The 20,835-nt window shown below is 45.6% G+C and overlaps 2 protein-coding genes across 4 annotated transcripts in view; both read right to left on the bottom strand.

Annotated features, from left to right (window-relative positions):
• Window positions 1-340: 340 nt before the first annotated feature.
• Window positions 341-3,143, bottom strand: dmrt3a (doublesex and mab-3 related transcription factor 3a). Of its 2 annotated transcripts, none has more exons than XM_015960293.3 (2): window positions 2,627-3,143; window positions 341-1,539 (listed from the first exon to the last, which is right to left on the bottom strand). In XM_015960293.3, the coding sequence occupies exons 1-2, from the start codon at window positions 3,024-3,026 to the stop codon at window positions 554-556; spliced, it is 1,386 nt and encodes a 461-aa protein (XP_015815779.3). In that variant the 5' UTR covers window positions 3,027-3,143; the 3' UTR covers window positions 341-553. The 2 variants fall into 2 exon arrangements, with proteins under 2 accessions (XP_015815779.3, XP_015815781.3); XM_015960295.3 differs by having other exon boundaries at window positions 428-1,516; window positions 2,595-3,143.
• A 6,946-nt stretch (window positions 3,144-10,089) lies between these two features.
• dmrt1 (doublesex and mab-3 related transcription factor 1) overlaps window positions 10,090-20,835 on the bottom strand; it is a 55,638-nt gene continuing 44,892 nt past the window's right edge. For both annotated transcript variants that reach the window (XM_015960291.3, XM_015960292.3), the window contains exon 5: window positions 10,090-10,374. In XM_015960291.3, coding sequence (XP_015815777.3) covers window positions 10,241-10,374 — 134 coding nt within the window. In that variant the 3' untranslated portion in view covers window positions 10,090-10,240. The remainder of the gene's footprint in view (window positions 10,375-20,835) is intronic.

Genomic DNA, 20,835 nt, shown 5'->3' with positions numbered 1-20,835 from the left:
TCGTTTCGTTTCTTTTTAAAGTTATTTATTCAGATTGAACATTTAAATGCCTGAATCTGGAAAACGGAGAAATCTTTTTTAGGGAAAAACTAAATTTACTAAATAACTCAGATACAAACGAACGAGTAGAATAAATGTTTGCGTGTTTTGGTGTATTTAGCGTCTCTTTTGGTTTGGTCGGAAATATTTAGTTTTATAATTTCATTAAAAAATCTTTATTTGCACATCACTCTAAACGTTTCAGCTCTTAAATGAATAAAATCATTATTTCTTCTGGTTTCGTTTTAGGAGAAAACCCATAAAAGCTTCTGGAAAAAGTCCCATCAGAACCACAAACACGTCCAGGCCGAACCCTCAATAATTTATTCAACAACACATGAAAACAATCGGTTCCGGTCCATTTCGGGTTATTTTGGCTCATTCCACATGCACAGTGAAAACATGCAGGCGGTCCGGTGGCTGACGTCATCACCCCCGGACCTGGTTCTGATTGTTTGACACACAGAAAAACACGCACAGGTCCATTTCCGGTTCTGCTCGGTCCCGGAAGGTTTCAGGTGGATGAGTTCAGGATGCGGGAGTCCGCGGAGTCCGAGCGCTCCTCGTACTCCTCATCCGGGGAGTAGAGGCCCGGTTTGGGCCCCAGGGAGCAGGCCTCCTCCTGGATGCTGATGCGCTGCTCCTCGGAGGTTCTGGAGGAGACCAGCGGAGAGCCGCGGAACACGGACGTCCCGGAACCGGCGGGGGCGGCCGGTGTGAAGGGAGACACGTACTGGGTGGACCGGAGCTGGTACTGGTGCTGCAGGGCCACCGTGTTCCAAAGGGTCACGTCGTTGTGCACGAACGGGCTGGTCTGGCTGCGGGTCAGAGAGTTCCGCAGCATCAGCGGGTACCGAGCGGGCTGCGGGAAGGACGGGTGCTGCAGCGGGACGCCCAGCGGGCCGGTGGGCACGGAGGAATCCGACGCGAACCGGAGCGAGTCCGGGACCCGGAAGGCGGAGCCCACGGACCACTTGGCGGAGGAGGACACCGGGTGGTAGGAGCCCAGGGGTTCGAACAGGTGTCCGTTAGAGGGCAGAACCAGGCCGTCCGGGAGCGGATCCGTGTGCGCGTGCGCGCTCCCATCGGGGTTCCGGCTGGACAGCAGCACCTCGATGGCCCCCACCAGGTCCCCCCCACAGCCCCGCAGGATGAGCTCCAGCACCGGGGGCTTGTGGGACGGGAAGATCTTCTTCAGAACCTCCAGGGGGGGCCTGTTGGTTCGGAGGCTGAAGGGCCCGGGCCCGCAGAGACCCTCCACCTGCTCTCCGGGGGGGACCCTCTGGGGACTCTCGGCCTTCACCTCCTTCTCGGAGCCTCCGGCTTTGGAGAGGCTGTAGCGGGTCTCCTCTGGGTGGGGGGCGGGTTCTGAGGGTTCGGGGGTGTAACAGGAGTTCGGTTTGGATCCTTCAGGGGAGCTGACCGGGTCCTGCTCCTTCTCACTAGAGCTGCCTCCGTTCTCTCCTCCCGAGCCCTCCTCCGGACCGTCCTCCGCGGGCTCTGCAACGCAAGCATCAGAACTTAGCTCAATGGTTCTGGTCCAGTTCGGTTAGACTTTAATGGACCACACAGTCTTGGTTCTGTTCATCTGCAGAACCTCAAGTAGATATATATTTTTTGTCCAATTAGCAAATTAATTAACTGAAGTTCTGTGTTCCGGTACCATTTATCTGGATTCGGTCCGCTTCTGCAGCAGGTCGAGTCCAAATCAGAGTTTTAACCAAACTCACGAACTTTCAAAGGAAGAAGGTGAATTAAAAACAAAATTTAAAAATTCTAAAAAAATAAAACATTTTATTTGTTTAATAAAAATCTAAATAAACAAATAAATCCAAAACTAAAATAAAAAAGGAATTTTAATAAAACTCGAGGATGTTTACTCACAAACATGTCATAAAATGGCATTTTACCCACAAAACAAACATTTCTGATCAAAAACAACCAAAACTAATAATATGATTAAATTAAGAAAAGGATCTGAAATAAAACAAATTTAGTAAATTCTTTACTTGTTTTTTACCAACTGTTTTTTAAACGTGTTTATTGAAAATGTTCAGATTTATTCATAATGAACCCTTTGATGCATAATGGCCACTACAGTGGACAGGTTGGTATTTACTTGTTTAAGCAGCTGTTGAAGACTTTGTTGCATTTGAGCCCCTCCATTTGGACTTCAGTAGGGCAAGCCAACATGTTCAGAATGCAAGCTGTCCACTAAGGTGGAAATGTAATGTTATTTGTACATTATTAAATGTTACAAATAAAATGTTGTTGAAATTTGTTTCATTCACACCTAAAGATGAATGAAAAAATAGTTTAAAAATCATGGTTGAAGATTTCATAATTCATGCATCAAAGGGTTGATGATTACATCACGATTCCAGATAATAGTTTAGTCTTTTTAACATTTTAAATGTTTTAATAAATAAAAGCTGCAGACAATCATCTGTTTATTCTATAAAAGTTTGATCCTTGAACAAAAACGTATGTAAACTCTGATGTTTCAGTTACAGACTAAAATTCTGCAGTTCGGACTCGTTCCGGTCTGAACGAACCTTTCGGTTCGGTTCGGTTCTGCCTCTCCTACCTGTGCGTGTTTGCGCTCCGGCCTGCAGCGGTTCCGAGCCGCTCCACCGCAGCTCCAGCTCCTCTGTCCTCGGCGGGGCCCCCTGGCTCGCCTCGCCTGCCCCGCTCATGCCCATGCCGGGCAGCACTCTGAGGGACTCCGGGATGAGGCTCTCCAGGCTCTCGTTGGCCTGCTGCCTCCGCAGCGCCACCTGCGCCGCCATCACGCGCTGCCGCTCGATGATCAGGATGCACTTCTCGCAGGTGCAGTCCTTGAAGCGACAGTAGCGCTTGTGACCTTTGAGCCACGAGAGCACGCCGTGGTTCCGGCAGCGCGCGCACTTGGGGGTCCTCTGCAGCGGGGCCCGGGGCTGGGACACCGGGGCCCCCATGTAGAGGTAGGGGGACCCGTAGCCGTTCATCCTGTGGGTCGCAGCGAGTTCTCCGGGAGGACGCAGAACATGTGAGGAGGAGCTCAGACACGCGGAGGAGCAGGATGGAGCTCCGCTGCTGCACGCATGACAGGAGGAGGTGTTGGCTTGGGGTGGAGGGTCCAGCTGATAAGGATCCGGCGGACACGCTCCTCTGGAGACGAGTAACCAAACGCGTCAACGCGCTGCAAAAGGTGTCAGCGCGAGGCAGAAAAAAAGGGGGCTCGCGCCCCGTTTCCGGTCTGAGATCCGGTTAACGGGAACAAACAACCTTACATCAGACGTTAATTGTTTGTCTGAAACAGAAAGTTTGTGAAATTTCACCAAAAAAACAACAACAAAAAAACTAAAAATCAACTAAATAAAAACTGGAAACAAATAATTTTACCTAAAATAAGAAAATGTAAAAAAACTAAAACCGGAAATGTTTTTATTATTAAATAAATCATAAATATTTTTGATGATTTAGCCCAAAAATGAGAGATTATTTAACCCTTTGATGTCCATAAAAACTTTTCTCCCTAATTATTTTATTATGTCCCCAACACCGACATTAATGATAAGCTAATAAATATAAATATTAATAACATTATTATTTTTTTATTAACTACAACAATAATAATAATAATACATATTTAAAGTTTAATCCAACCATGTTTCATCTCAGTTTCAGATGAGGGGTCTAAAATCTGCTCTTTCAAAGGTCAAAGGTTAAAGCCATCACCTGTAAAGATCCGATCTCTGCAGCTAAAGACTAAACGCTGATGCCTGATTAGCTCTCTGTGGGTCTGAGGGCCCCTCTGGGGCCCGTGTGGAGCCCGCTGACGAGTCCCCTCTGCCGGACTAATAGAGGGCATTGAAACATAACACCGGACAAAGCCGGGGCTCATTTCTGACCGTAAAAAAGGTTTATTCAAGCAAATAATGGGATCGGAGCGGCGCGGTGTGGCTTCTGCTGAATAGGAGCCGGTAAACTTCCCGCCTGGATCCCGTCTGCGGGACTATTAAGCTTTTAATTGGAAAACAGCAGAAGGAATCTCAAGGTGACTAGAGGCTCCGCAGTTTGTGCCGGACCAGTAGATTTGTGGGAGTGGGAGGCTGCAGGTGGACGCATAATAAATTTATTCATGTTGTTCTTGGATAAAGAGGAAAAACACAAACCCAGATAAAAGTTTACACCGCACCGTTGGAGCAGCAGAACCCGGACCGGGCCGGGCCGCTTCCCGGTTCTAATTACATGCTGCTGCAGCACTCGTGTTTTATGCTCCGCTGTGTAAAACACAACAGAGGTTTGTACTCCGGCTGCGTTTTAGGATGATTTAAAATAAAAACGGGAACATGGAAAAAATAAACAAATAAAAGCGGAATTATGGATAAAGAAATATCTAAAAAACAAATAAATAAAACTTAATCCTTTAAATTCCTAAAAGTATCTGCGCTCCGGTGTAGACTCGGGACCCGGCTGATACCAGTCAGCACCGGCCGATTTAAAGCAGGCACATCCTGGGCAGCCCGCTGCTGTTGCTGATCGAGTTCCTGAAAAACCTCAGCTTTATAAATGCTCTAAATGAAGGTCAGCTGACCCGTTTTTATTTTTATTAAATAATCAGTTTATTAATTATTTAGTTAGTTTGGTTTTATGCGGACATCAAAAATGGATCCAGGTCGGGTGCATCAGCTTTTGTTACTGGAGACGTTTTAACAGGTAAATAAGATGGAAAACATCCAAATGTCGGCCGACAGCACGTCTACATATTAGCGTCGGTATCGGCCAAAGAAAAACCACATCAGTCCGATTCCAGCTTCTGACCTGCTGATTCCAGCTCATCTCACAATGAGCTGTGAGAACAAAACACATTTAAAAAATCCTGCTGATTCCAACTTTGATTCATAGTAAAAAAAAACTGACAGAAATGTTTTTTTTATTAGGAATTATTAAGATTTTAACATTTCAGATTATCCCCACCGTTTTGGTCCAGTGCTGATCAAAACACAAACGCTAAACCTTTAATAAGACATCAGCTGTTTAACTGATTAATAATTAAAACCATTTGAACGTCAGACAAAAGAATAAAGGGTAAAACATACAAATAAGACTTTAGTTCTTCAGAATAGAGATGAATGAATGAATCACCCTGTGGAGTCATGTCATGTGAGATCTTTAGTTTTTTTCTGTTTGTCATTTAAACCATGAAATCCACTCCCCAGCTCAAAGGTCAAAGGTCAGCGTTAGATTAAACCATCAGACCTGTGATGGTGAGAGAGCTGTAGACGGTGAATCCGTTACGATATTTTTATTTCACTTTTAGATATTTAATTAAATAATCCCAAACTAAATTCTCCCTTAAAGACAAAATCCCACGCCTGTAGCTCCGCCCATTATAGAGGTTGAGGGTTTGATTCCTGGATGATCCAGGTATTAGGAGTGAGAGAGCAAGTTGATGGATTTTCGTTTCCTGCTGTTTAGCCGGAAAACCTCAGATTTATTATTTTAGTTGTAAAACCTGCAAGTGCGCCGCAGCGACTGCTCTAATCTGACATCAGCTTCCACCGAGACCAAACAGCCCCACAGGTGTGGAGCATCTTTTATAGGAGCCGCCCACAGGTGCACACCTGCTGGCGGTTTAGCCATTCAAACAGCCTGAAGCTCACATCACAAGTTATTTAGATCCTTTTACGGATAAAGTCAAAGAAACGATGCAGTAAAACCAGCATAAGTCAGATTATGTATCATTTCTCTTGAAACGATCTAAATAACTTTCAGCTGTTTGATTGGCTAAACCACCAGCAGGTGTGCACCTGTGGGCGGATCCTATAAAAGACGCTCGTCACCTCTGGGACTGTTTGGTCTTGGTGAAAGCTGAAGTGTTGGTCAGTTAGATTATTCAGGAGCTGCTGCAGATTAGGATTAGTCTTCCATTTATTTCTGTTTTACATTAAAATCTCAGAAAACATCTGAGATCTCTCCTCATTGTTTTTACAACGCCATCATGTCCACAAATTCACTAGTCATCTAAAAAGAAAAGCCAAATGTACAAAAGTTCAGGAGTTTCACACAAATAAACCCAGACGGATTAAAAATCCATTGAATTCGGATTAAATTAGTTCAAACTGAGATTTTTATTCTACTCATTAGTTCATCGTGGTTTTTTTTTTTTACATAAATCCATCCTAACGTGGGTGGATGTTAGTAGGAAGCACTTTAAAAATCCACTGACTCATTCTCATGCGAGTTAGACATTTTTGTTCACCTTAACGTCACACTCATGATTTCCTGAAACTCCTCAGAGATGGAGGAGGGGCTGACCTCTGGACCTCCTCATTATCAGGAGCTGATTGGGGGCGTCGCTGCCGCTCAGGAGTCCTGTCACAGAGACGCTGATTTAAGTCTGTGGGACGCAGAGGAAATGATCCCACGTCTGAATTAGTCTTTTATTTTGAAGGAACAGAATATTAACTCCTTGATTTTGTTATGAAGCAGAACTTCTCAGATGGGACCGGAACCAAACCTAGAGGCTGGAATCAGCTGAAGTACATCAGAAGCTGAAGACTCGAGAAATTTTTAAGAATCTAAAAAGAAGTCGTGGATGTGGTACCAGGGCAGCCTGGGTCGCAGGTTAGGGGCGTAACGGCACGCCTAAAATCCCGGTTGGGCTCATGGCTTGGTTTAAATTACAGTTTTTTTTTGTGTAAACGAGTACGGCTTTAATGGCGTTAAAATTCTCTATTTATCCCGAAAAAGACCAAACACAACATTTCTGGAAGTAAAACCTTCCGCGTCAAACGTCTGCTGCTAGCACAAGTTAGCAGCTAGCAACGGTGCATTCACGGAGCAACGGTTTTTTGAGTTTCAGACATGAGAAAACATCTGAAATGTGGAGATATTTTGTGTTCTGATACTGAACGGATTTTAATAGAGAACTCACTTGCAAGCATTTGCTCTATTTTGTGAAGCGCAATTCAAACTTCGACAGCTAGGAGGCAGCAGCTATCGCCACTTTCACACGGTAGGAACGAGATCTCACGATAACTCTGAACGTGACCTGGAAGAGTTTCTAATTAAATGTTAGCGAAGTGATAAAAAAGGCAAACATCGTCAGACTTTTAGTATCGCGGTAATCGTATCGTCTCCTCAGGATTGTGATTTTTATATCGTATCGCCAGATGTTTGCCGACCCCCCCCCCCCCCAATAAATATTGGTTGATTTGTAGCGCTTTTCTATTAAAAAAATAGTTTTATAACTCAGAGGTTTTAAAGGAGGAGTTATAAAGCTGGACAGAATTTCTAGGCGCAGCCGTGGTGTGGAGTGTGTCGAGTTTGGTGGCAGGAGAATCTCGTCTCTGCTTTTTGCGGATGATGTGGTCCTCCTAGCTTCATCCAGCTCTAACCTTCAGCTCTTGCTGGGTAGGTTCGCGGCCGAGTGTGAAGCGGCTGGGATGAGGATCAGCACCTCCAAATCTGAGACCATGGTTCTCGACCGGAAAAGGGTGGCTTGCCAACTCCGGGTCGGGGGAGAGGTCCTACCTCAAGTGGAGGAGTTTAAGTATCTCGGGGTCTTGTTCACGAGTGAGGGTAGGAGGGATCGGGAGATCGACAGGCGGATCGGTTCGGCGTCTGCAGCGATGCGGACGCTGAGCCGATCTGTCGTGGTGAAGAGGGAGCTGAGCCAGAAAGCCAGGCTCTCGATTTACCGGTCGATCTACGTCCCAATCCTCACCTATGGTCATGAGCTTTGGGTAATGACCGAAAGAACGAGATCGCGGATACAAGCGGCCGAAATGAGTTTCCTCCGTAGGGTGGCCGGGCTCAGCCTTAGAGATAGGGTGAGGAGCTCGGACATTCGGGAGGGACTCGGAGTAGAACCGCTGCTCCTCCGGATCGAAAGGAGTCAGTTGAGGTGGTTTGGGCATCTGGTCAGGATGCCTCCTGGACGCCTCCCTGGGGAGGTGTTTCGGGCATGTCCTGCCGGCAGGAGGCCCCCGGGTCGACCCAGGACACGTTGGAGAGGTTACATCTCCAATCTGCTCCGGGAACGCCTTGGGGTCCTGCCGGAGGAGCTGGTGGAGGTGGCCGGGGAGAGGACGGTCTGGAGCTCCCTAGTTGGGATGCTGCCCCCGCGACCCGGACCCGGATAAGCGGAGGAAGACGACGAAGACGACGAGTTATAAAGCTCAACACGACCTTCTTCTGGATCTGATCGGGCGGAATCAGGAGTGAAAAAACTTCCAAAGTCAAATCGAGAGATCGGCCGGTGGAAACCATGTTAACGTCTGTGTACAGAAACGTCTGCATCAAATCAAACCCTAACATTTAAGCTCTTTCATCGCCCCTCACCTCTGATAAAACCAACTTCCTGTCTGTAACGAGTCGCCATCACTCTGCCCGGCGCCGCCGCTGCCAGCAGATTTTATCCATTAAGGGCAGGAGTGATTCATGGAGGCCGAGGCGGCTCAAGGGAAACCGACCCGGTGACACTTTTCTCTCCCTGCTCCGAACACGAGGCAGCAGCTACAGAAGGACGAGGCGGCGGCAGCCTGTCGCCCTGACAACCGTGATAAAACGGCCTTCCTTAACTAAACTCGTAAAGCACGGAGCGATAAAAGTCATTCTTCTGTAAAATCCAATTAAGTCATTATCTGACTGATTGTATCTTTAATTGAAAACAGAAGTGACAGTAAATTTCTGTGATATATCAGGATCAATCGATACGGCCGCGCAATCTGCTCTCAGGAGGTGATTTATAATGTCAAAGCCGTATAGGTAACTCCACATTCTTCTCTCTAAAACCACTGGGGGATGAAATTAAGAGTAAGTGCGTTTCATAAAAAAACAAGATGGTCGCGTTATTGATTACAACAGATGGGGCCGAGTCCAATGAATGTTCCAACAGGGCAGCAGAAAGAAAACAAGTAATTCTCTCTGTCTGCTTTATTTTGTTGTTCGCAGCACAACATTCACACTCCATCACTCCTCAGCGCTTTTATTTCCCTAAAACTTGTAACCACATAAACTCCGGAGCTCCGAACCGCTGCTGTTGCGGCTTTATTCCAACACATAAACACCAGCAGAGGAATGTTTCTGCTGAAGCACCAAACCAGGCAGGAAATGTTCTCAACTTTTCTGTTTTTGCAGCCGAACCCAGAGCGTGGACGTCATTAAAGGATAGAAGGATTACAGGAAAGCTTTCGTGTCTGATCAATCTTTTATTTGTTTGATTTATAAAACATCAGGAACTACAAATAAAACTCCAGATAGGAGTCTCCCTCTGGGACCCAAAGGCGTTTCAGCTCCTTTTCATCATAAACGACAGAAGGACGTCAGGTCGACTCTAAATGTGTGCGAGGATCAGTAAACAACAGAAATGAAAATAATCTGGAATAAACAACAGCATGAAGAATCGGGAGTTCTTCCAAACAAGAACAAACCGGAATCACATTCAGCCGTTTTAGTCTTTTTATCTTTTCCGGCTTGGAAATTTTCAAAATAAAGTTTTGTTCATTGTGAACTTCCAGCCGTTCCGTATTTTTATTTATCAACATTCATGTTTGTTGTTGGTGGAAAACTCAAATGAATTTAAGAGATTTCATCTAAAGTGTTTGACTGTTTTTGGGTGAAGGTGCGTTAAGCACATCAGCCGGCGGCATTTGTTTTGAGCGTCGTTTGGGAACCCACAGGAAGTTGTTTCTGGAATTAAAGCAGATCATGTGACCGAGCTGGCATATCCGGAGGCTAAAAGGCCCAAAATTTAACACTTAAAACTAAAAGTTTTAACATTAATTATGTTTTTGTTCAACAACGTATAAAGTTAGAGGATGGCGAATGAAATCAACACAAATTAAAAAATACTGAAGTCAAGGAAAAAAGGAGAAATTTCAACTCTTAAAAATTTTTCTGCACAAACGTTAAACACGAACATTTAAAATCTGAAAGTTGTATAATGATTTTATAGATTTGATGAACAGAATTGTTCTAGTTTTAGTCATTTAATCAAGTTTAGATTCATAAAAAGATTAGAAACATTAGATAATGATTCCCTAAATCAAACATGAACAGTTTGACTAAATCATGGGAGGCCGTAACGGGTCGTAACCAACCTGCCGGCTGCAGAATCAAACAAACGTCTGGAACAAAAACCTGCAGCAACATTCAAAGTGAAGCTGGTCGAGTTTTTGGCTCAAACCCAAACCCGACGCCATCCCATCTTCTACTTGCTACAGTCGCCGTCGACGGGGAAGTTGGCCGTCTGGCTGTCAGCTTCACACTCGGCCCTCAGGTCAGGGGAAACCAGGGAGCTGCTAGGGTGGCCACTCGTGGACTGAATGTGAGTGCTGGAGAAGGCTGCAGAGACGAGACAAAATCCAGATTATCACAGATTACAGAAACAAACTTCTTCTCTTTTTTAAACATTACAGTGGACTATTAGAAGAACTGAGTCCAATGTGAAGGGTTCAGGTGCTCCTGGTCCCAGAGGAACGTTGCGCGCAGAGCGTTTCCCTTCCGTGCGTCCGGCGGGGATCTCGTAACCGTGGCGCAACGCCACGCCTGAGCCTATGCAGGGGTCACTCTGGGAGTGAAACCGATAAACGGCAAGTAAACATCAGAAAGGTGTGGCGTGTACTCAGCCCCCCTGAACTCTGATGCCCCTGAATAGGGTTGTCACGGTGTGAAAATTTAACCTCACGGTTATTATGACCAAAATTATCACGGTTTTCGGTATTATCGCGGTATTTTTTAAACGTGCTACATTTTCAGACAACAAAATAAATCCTGTACATCAGGAAAATATTGTCCTCAGTTTGTGTCTAAAGTTTGCCTAAAATTTAGTAATTATGTTGTTTATTTGTTTACATTTTTCCCCTTTAGTCTTTAAAATACCAATATTTGCCCATAACTTCTTATTTTTTGTCTGTTTGATGTCATCATTTTAAAAGTATTACATCAGATGATACTCAGTACTCAAGTAGCCTTCTAATCAGATACTTTTTTACCCTTACTTGAGTAATAAACCCTATATCAGGAAAATATTGTCCTCGGTTTGTGTCCTTCCAGTGAGCTTCGCAGATGTGGGAAAATGTCATCAGGCAGTAATCATTGTTAAATTCATAATTATTCTCGGAGAGAGACCAACTCTTATCTGCCCCTGGGAGCCCCGTAATGCATAGCATCATTTCAACATGGGGGTGTCCGCGACACGGTTTATATGCAGGTAGCGGCGCTGCGGCTGCTTTATATAGCGACTCGTTGCATTCTCCCTCAACCCAAATCCTCGGATCACACATTTTAGCTAAAACGCTAACTTTAGCTTGCCTTGCGTTGACTGTAGAGTTGTGGGTGATGGTCACGCAGATGTGTCATGAGATTTGAAGCGTTGCTGCCTTTCACAGACACTTTTTCTGCACGTGCTGCAAACAGGATAGCCGTCTTCTATCAGCTGTCTCTCGGCATTCTTCAGATATCCAAAAGATGCCCGTACTTCCCACTTTGTCTTCTTTGAGGGATAATAAATGTCCTGAGTGCTGCCGTTTCCTCCTTTGGCCATTATTTCAGCTTTAGCTTCAAGAAAGTTTTGGTTGTAAACAACAAAGTGCGAAAGTGCCGCCGGCAACTTCAGCAGATGATACGGTGGCTGGTAAGGGTCACCGCGCCTACACCGCAGCCACGGTAACCCACCGAGATAATATATATTTTTTTAAAAACAAGACGGTTATTATTATTGTCAACTCTTTTACTGGGGTTTACCGCTACACCGGTTACCGTAACAACCATACCCCTGAATAAACCTATGTGTAACTTAGTCTTATAATAAACACACTTGTTCTGTGTTAGAGGAAATGAGTGGACAAACCAGACAGGTCAGGAATAAAGGTGTAGATCAGTTTAAAGCAGAGTTGGGTTATAAAAAGTATCCCAAGGTTGGAACATCTCAAGGAGCTGTGTTTCTGTTCATCCATCATCCGAACATGGAAAAAGTACCTACCAGGACACGACCGTCCACCTAAACGGACAGACGAGCAAGGAGAGCGCTGGTCAGAAGTTTTCATGGTAACTCTGGAGGAGCTGCAGAAGTTCACAGCTCAGGTTGGACATTCTGTCCAAAGTCGAATGTAAGTCATGTCCTCACAAATCTGACCTCAATGGAAGAGTGGCAAGAAGAAAGCCGTTGTGGACACAAAGACATAAGAAGTCCCATTTGCAGTTTGCTTGGAGCCATGTAGGGACACAGCAGACATGCAGAAGAAGGTGCTCTAGTCAGACCAGACCAAAGGTGAACTTTTGGGTCTACATGCAAAAGAAAGTAACACTACTAAATACCCTGAACACGCCGTCCTTGCTAGCTGTTTTTACAGGATCATAGCGTTTGCAAAACAGGATTTGCCACGGCTCCCTGGGCAGGATAAAGGTCGTTTATAAGATCAGACCGTGGCGGTAATGTGGCGCAATCGTGGCAATTTTATAAAAGATTAGATGATGGCGGCATAAAAGGGGCATGGGGGTGGTCTCTGCGCTGCCGCAGACTTCCATCTATCTTGGACATAACTTGCTTTTTATTGCGATTGAAGCCGTGATCGTTGTTTTTTTTAACAAGCAGCTCCTAAAGGTGTCTGTCCCCATCAGTCCCTGTGCAGTCTCCGGTGATCTGTGCTTCAGCTCTAACAGAGAGGCTCGTGGAGCGCTGCGGTGCTCCAGTTTGCCATCTCAGCAGATTTAGTTCAAAAAGCAAACCTTATTGCCTGTGTTTACTTTCATTTTCAATGAATTTGCCAGCGGGAGCTCAGCAATACCTCCCCACATCATCATGACATCTGCCTCTGTTGCACCAGGGCGCATACGACAGACCATTACCGCAATATCACTACCAAGTGAGGCGGAACGAATGCCCCAAAATTCATGCAACGCCATGCCAGCGTGGCGCGTTTATAGACATACCATTGCTGTAACATTACGCCGATTTGCCGGCATGGTGTGTGTTGTAAAAAGGGCTTCTGTGAAGCATGGTGGTGGCAACATCATGCCGGGAGGATGTTTTTCTTCAACAGGGACAGGGAAGCTGGTCAGAGTTGACTGGAGATAAATAAAGCAAAGGATTTGAGACTGGGAAGGAGCTTCAACTTCCAGGAGGACAAGGACCCTTAACATTCAGCAGGAACCACAATGGAATGGCTTAGATTCAAGAATATCCACATGTTCGATTGCCCCAACCAACGTCCAGACCTCAACCCAGGTGAGCATCTGTGGCAAGACCTGAAAACTGCTGTCGTGTTCAGACGTTCTCGAACCTATCTGAGATGTGGAAAGCTGGTAGAGACACACTTAAGGCCTTAAAGCTGTAATTTTAGTGACACATGGCTCTAAACGTATTGATGTTGAGAGGCTAAATACAAATGCATGCCACACTTTCAGATATTTGTTTAAAATTTTGAAAACCACGCATCACTTTCCTCCTCCTTCCTAACTCTGTTCCACTTTGTGTTGATCTCACAGGACGTCTCAATAGAAACATTTATCTCTGGCTGTGAGGGGTGAAAATGTGTAAAATAAGGGCTATGAAAACATTTGCAAGGAACTGCATTTCTATTTGATGCTTACGAAACTAAATGTTTTAGATGCACCAACTACCTACTTCATCCAGGTTTCTGCAGCAGCGCTTTACTGCTTGTAGAGATCCACATTATTTACATCTGGGTGACTGCACACATCCACAATGCTGGGGGGGGGGGGGGGGGGGTGTTGGGGGGGGGGAGGCATCTGTGGTCACTATGCAGACCTGTTCCTCAGAGATTTAAGCTAACATTTAGATAATCTAACACATCTTTGTGCAGATGATCAAAAATTTACATCTCAAAGCTAACAACGTTTAACACAAAACTCGTTTGAAACAGCTAACAAGCTGTGGGGACGACAGTTCTGAGAACTGGCCGATAGTTTATGTTTATGTATTTAGCAGACACTTTTGTCCAAAGTGACTTACAAATGATAATCGGCATATTGCCCTTGAGGCTAACAACAACAATAACAACAACAACTTGACATCAATCATGGAGAGGAGGGAACAAAGGAGCGGACAGTAGAGAGGGGGGGGGGGGGGTGCAGGGAGGGGGCTAGTTAAGAAGATGCTCTCTGAAGAGCAGGGTCTTCAGGAGTTTCTTGAAAGTCGAAAAGGAAGCTCCTGTTCTGGTAGTGCTTGGAAGGTCATTCCACATTTGTGGAACGATGCATGAGAAGAGTCTGGATTGTCCTGAGCATGGTGTAGGCACTGCTAGCCGACGATCCTGTGATGACCGGAGCGGCCGGGCCGAGACGTAAGCCTTTGCAAGAGGATTCAGGTAGATGGGAGCCGTACCATCTCGGACTTTGTATGCTAGTGTTAGCAATTTGAATTTGATGCGTGCTGCTAGCGGTAGCCAGTGGAGCTCAATGAACAGAGGACTGACGTGTGCTCTTTTTGGCTGATTGAAGACCAGACGCGCCGCTGTGTTCTGGATCATTTGAAGAGGTCTCACAGTCCAGTCTGGAAGACCAGTTAGAAGGGCGTTGCAGTAATGGAGGCGGGAGATGACAGTAGATTGCACCAGGAGCTGGGTGACATGTTGTGTTAGGTATGGTCTGATCTTTCGTATGTTATACAGCGCAAAGCGGCATGAACGAGCTACAGAGGCAACATGATCTTTACAGGTCAGGTGTTCATCAATCACAACACCCAGATTTCAAACTGCCTAGTACAGGGATATGCATAACACGCCTGGACCTTACACAGCTGAAGCTACGAAGGTGTAACCAGATCTCTTCTGCATTGAGCGGGTTGATGCTGAAGGATCACCATGTCACGGTTCCTCTTTGGAGATTCTCCAAAGACCAAAAACACCATAGGCAGAAACAAGAAGGGAACGACAGTAGAGGCTGCACAGAACTCAGGAGGGACAAAGAGTTTAGAAATACATAAATACATTCACTTTTATATATTTGACTTACCTGACGAGCTCAGTAAACACAAAACCAATCACATCATAGTTGGCCCTCTCCAACTGCAGAACGCATTTAGTGTAATTGTGTAAAAAGAAACTAACCCAGTTACAGAGGCATGCTAGCCATTAGATTGCTTTAACTTCTGAGTCTGGACATGTGGGGCGGATACTTCACTTTTTATTCTCTCATTGGCTCTGACAAACTCTCTTCATGGCTGTTGCCTTTGGCACATTTTATCAGCTGGAACCCTGTGAAACTGTACGTTACTCTCCTTTCATCGAACCGTGCAGCCGACAGTGCTACATGTCTTAACTGCGCTGGTGGACTTTATTTCATTAATGTTCAATTTATTGACAACTGACAGACAACAACTACGGTGGCCAATGGGGATGCTCAATATTCTTGCCCCCCAGCCAAACGCTGAGAGTGGGAGTTTTGGTGTGTGACGTCACGCTTCAAGGGGTCTACAGCACCACGGTGTCCATGTTTCCTTTCAGATGGATCAGATTAAGCCTCATTAGGCCTGGTTCACACAGCAGGATAATTATGCCGATTTTTGACCTGAATCTCCTCTTCAGATGATCTCAAGGTTGCCCCCAATTACCGTAACAACTCTACAGATGAGCTTAAAAGACATTCCTGCCGTGTGTGGGGTGTTAGGATCACCCAATCACAAATCGCAGACATTAAACATATTGGATAATCTTGTCCCAATACTGCAATATACGTGGGGTACCCCAACGACAAACGAGCACGCCGCATGTTGAGTGTAGCCAATCGGAGAGAGGTGACAAAGGCAGGCTTCTTCTCCCCCAAGCTTGATCCCGTCTGATCAGGGTGAAATAGTTTTGTGTGGTGTGATTTCTTTGGGGCGTTTCCACACACCTGAGGTAGGACTTCTTTTCACCATGTGTGGAGGCCTCTCTTGCTTTGTAATATTTTAAAACCTCATGGTGTGAACTGGGCCTTAGGTAGTGTCTGCATGTCGGAGTTATAAACGTTAACTTGACCGTCATCCTAAACAGAGCTGATGTTTCTGTGTTGGTCCCAGTCTAGTTTTAATGATGACTCAAGCTGAACCTGACCCTGCCTTAGTTGGAGGTCAAAATGGCCTCCAGGACCGGAACCTCTGCTGGCTAAAAACAGCACAAACACCTTTCTCAAAATAAAACTAAATCATAAAGTTTGACTGTAAAGCTCTGGGAGATGTTACAGAAAGTGAGTTTAGAACATCGGAGCTTTTCTGATAAATCCCTGCTCGACAAAGCGCCTACCTTCCCTCCAGATTTCGCCGGTTCCACGAATGATTCTCAGCTGGATTCAATCCCCTATAATTCAAGCGAGGAGCAGCAAGCGGGGAATTTATGTTCATGGCGGTCACGTGACCCTAAAGTTAACGCTGTAAACCGTTTGTCACAAATACACACTTAGCTCTCATATTACACACCAAGGAAACACCATCACGTAAGTCATTTAAATCAAATCATACCGTGTTTGACACGTGTGACTAGAGTACAAGCTGTTAACATTCACAGTTTCCTTTTACACATGTATCATGTTAGGAAGGTAGTTTAAGGCTATTTTAACCAAGCCCCCACAATGTGGGTCAAAAGTTGAGGCAATCCCGGAAGTGAAATAAATTGCAGTTCCACCCTCATCCACTAGGGGCTGGTGTCAGAAGCGAGCAAATCCTTATAGACTCCCATGTTAAAAATACCAATTTCACAGCAGAAATAAACATGTTTACAGCCTGGTACCAAAATATGTTTTTGGTTTAAATGATCTAGTTTACACTCATGACAACTCTGAGGAGGGTGAATTTTTTTCTCACTCTTCTGTTTAAGTGCATTAAAAGCCTAAAATTCTGTATAATTAATGAGCATCAGACCCACGTGACCACAGAGCTAGCTCCGTGGAAAGGCCTCAGTAGAGCCTCGGTCTGGCGTGGAAACTGTTCTGCCATTTTCAGTCTCTCAACTTAGCTGTGCCATTTGTGTATTCTTTTTTGGATATTTTTTGTGCAATTGTTGGACAAAATGACTTGCTGTGGCATTAATTGCACTAATAGAGCGTCCAAGGAGTCTCCACTTCATTTTTTTTCGGTAAGTAAAATTATATTTATGTATTTTAGGTCACTGCCGAGCTGAGCTTAGATATTAACATGTACTGTTTAACCATGAAATTTAAATGTAATAGGGTAAAACCCAGTGCATTTAACATAATGCTGCACTTTAGAAAATGGGTTGAAATATAACATGTTGGTGGAGCTGGGTTCCCACTATCGGCTTGTGGAGCTCTCGGGAGACCGATGTTTTCCACCCGGTTCTCCCCTCCCCACAGCTTCGCATCTGTTTGATTGCGGCTCCTGACTGCTGCGTGGGCTGCCGGCTTGTGGAGCTCTCGGAGACCTCTGTGTTCCACCCGGTTTTACCCAGCGGTCAGCCCGGTGTATCTCTGACTCAGAAGCTCTGGTGTTGTGCACAGTTAACTCCGGTTGTAGCTAGGTTGCTACCTCCGTTAGCTTAGCTCCCACCTTTGGGTTAGCTTCAGGTTAGCTTGTAGCTAGTTCGACCGGGTGTCGACAGTTGATCCCAGCCTTACAGCCCCACCCTCAGCTCCTCCTCTCTTCCTTTTTATGGAATTGTCTGGGCTTGACGGAACCTGTGACACGGTCAAAATGGCGGTGGTGGCCACCTCCCATTTTTCTTCAAAAACGTGTTATTGGAGCCTATGGAAACCCATTGTCCATATATGTATGTCGGTGATTTTAACACATTCATGAAGAGGACAGCATGTTAATTATACGGATCCATCCCAGACAAAAGCTGATATATGAGTATACTTATTAAAAATACTGACATCAGTGGAATTAAACGCTCCTGGCTGCAAATGACGATTAAATACAAAAACTGTTAAGATGTAAATCCAAAGTTTAATCTCCACATTTATTAATAATTTAGCCATCGACAGCAAAGCAGAGCTGCTGCTACCGCTGTAGGCCGCCGGTGGAGATAATTCACCTCTTCTTGGTTGCCAGCCACCGACAAGAAAAGGGGGCCATAACATGCCTCGTCCAATTATATTCACCTAGCTTCTGCAAGTCTAGCTGCTAGCCGGTAGGTTTGTTCTCCAGCATGTGTTACCATGGTGAATGGGAGGGTCTTCAGGCTAGCCGCGTTCGTAGAACCGATTTAGGGGCAGTTAAACCGGGATTTTCAAAAGAAGGCCTGGTTCTGGGAATAGCTTGTTTTCTAGAACGGCCCCCTGATCTAACCCTAACCCCCGACTAGAACAACTCTCATCAGACAGATGATCCTATGTTTAAAACTATCCACAGTCTTTATTTCTAAGGCTCATCTGCTGTTGGACACAAACAAAATTTGTTTAACTGTGGTTGCTTTTAAAAGTCTCCCTCCGTCTTCTCTCGTCAGCAGAGGTGAGGAGCAAAAGAGAAGCAATTTTTCTCCTCATTAACTTCCTGATTGGTTTCGGACTCCGGTTTTTGCCCATCTGCAGTTTGTCACCAGTTCTGAACCGACAGCTCAGTCGTTAATACTAATGTTTGTGTAGCTAAGTCCACCGTGCTCCACTTTTATCCCTCGGCGCTCCATTTGTGCAGCAATAACAGGCAGCCGGAACGCCGGGCAGCGGTGAATTAGCCTGCTTACTGTTAATTCTGTTCATCAACAGGAAATCTACGATGCCATTAAAGTCTGAAGGCAGCTGGATGTGCTTCAGCGACACAGCGGTACACGTGTTCTCTGCTGCGTCCCACCATCCTCGGCTCTGACGGCTGATTCATGCCCAGCTCCTGAAACACAGACATCCTTGGTCCTAAATAGCATTTGCGCACCGCTGCTCAATAAAATAATTAGCACCTTGTTGTCATCTGTATCTCAAAAAGAGGTGCCAGGAACTTAATTACAAATTCCCAGCATCCACAGTAAATTAGTTTATTGCCAGCAAACACGAGATAACAAATTAAATCAAATTAACAGACTAGAAAACATGAAGATTATTATAGATTATTATACCTGCTGACTTTTGGAAACACAAACCCGCTCAAAAATGCAAATTTTCTATTAGGACCCACTTAATTTAACTGTTTTATTGATGTTTTTTTTAGATTAACCTGGTTAGAAGACCTGGTCAAGATGGTGCATCTTTAAAGCTGCAATGGCATATCTGGAAAACCTTTTAAAACGAAAATAATTAATTACAGCTGCGCAGTGGCGCAGTGGTTAGAGCTGTTGCCTTGCAGCAAGGAGGTCCTAGGTTCGCTTCCCAGCCTGGGATCTTTCTGCATGGAGTTTGCATGTTCTCCCTGCGCATGCGTGGGTTCTCTCCGGGTACTCTGGCTTCCTCCCACAGTCCAAAAGCATGAGTGCATGATTGTTTGTCCTGTGTGTCTCTGTGTTGCCCTGCGATGGACAGGCACTCAGTCCAGGGTGTACCCCGCCTGGTTGCCCATTGGCCGCTGGAGATAGGCTAAAAACCTCCACCAATAACACGCTTTGATTTGACAACTAATGGACCATCCAGTGATCAGTCTCGCAGAACCGCCGCACTTCTCTCGGTCCAGGGAAGTGCGTATAACCAATATAGCGATGCTGTCTAACTCTTAATTTCCAATAAGGATATATGTGGAGTCCCCCCTCATTTAGCATACTAACATCGCATATCTACTATCATGCATGCTTAAGCTTTAAATACGACCTGTTAGTCAATAGGAAAAATAGTGGCATGTTTGATTTGTTTCCAACGGCAGACAAATCTTATTTTCCCTGAGATGATCCTGACAAATGCTATCAGATGCAATTAGACCGAAATAAATAAATTCAAAGATACTTTATATAAAAAGTTCACGGTGAGAATAAGTTCAATCAATACAATAATTAATAGTACAAGAAAATTAGTGTTAAAAAGGTTCAAATGTTCTGGGTTTTCAAAACAAATCAAAGTGAGAGATCTCCATTACAAACCATCTTTTTTGTATTGTCTGTGCAGAAGCCATCAACATGTATACTGGACAAATCTTTTCCACAGGCTGGAATTATAGGTTTTAGATGTAAAATGGGAGCTTCCCACCACCGCTATTTTGAGCATGTCACACGTCTCGTCACGCCCAGACAATCCAAAAATGGGAAAAAGAGGTGGAGCTGAGGGTGGGGCTGTTACGTCGTCGTCATCTTCCTCTGCTTATCCGGGTCCGGGTCGCGGGGGCAGCATCCCAACTAGGGAGCTCCAGACCGTCCTCTCCCCGGCCACCTCCACTAGCTCCTCCGGCAGGACCCCAAGGCGTTCCCGGACCAGATTGGAGATGTAACCTCTCCAACGTGTCCTGGGTCGACCCGGGGGCCTCCTGCCAGCAGGACATGCCCGAAACACCTCCCCGGGGAGGCGTCCAGGAGGCATCCTGACCAGATGCTCAAACCACCTCAACAGACTCCTTTCGATTCGGAGGAGCAGCGGTTCTACTCCGAGTCCCTCCCGAATGTCCGAGCTCCTCACCCTAACTCTAAGGTTGAGCCCGGCCACCCTACGGAGGAAACTCATTTCGGCCGCTTGTATCCGCGATCTCGTTCTTTCGGTCATTACCCAAAGCTCATGACCATAGGTGAGGATTGGGACGTAGATGGACCGGTAAATCGGGAGCCTGGCTTTCTGGCTCAGCTCCCTCTTCCCCACGACAGATCGGCTCAGCGTCCACATCACTGCAGACGCCGAACCGATCCGCCTGTCGATCTCCCGATCCCTCCTACCCTCACTCGTGAACAAGACCCCGAGATACTTAAACTCCTCCACTTGAGGTAGGACCTCTCCCCCGACCCGGAG

This window comes from Nothobranchius furzeri, chromosome 10 (genome assembly GCF_043380555.1).
Source record: "Nothobranchius furzeri strain GRZ-AD chromosome 10, NfurGRZ-RIMD1, whole genome shotgun sequence".
Taxonomy (NCBI): Eukaryota; Metazoa; Chordata; class Actinopteri; order Cyprinodontiformes; family Nothobranchiidae; genus Nothobranchius; species Nothobranchius furzeri.
This window is presented reverse-complemented; position numbering and strand designations above follow the sequence as displayed.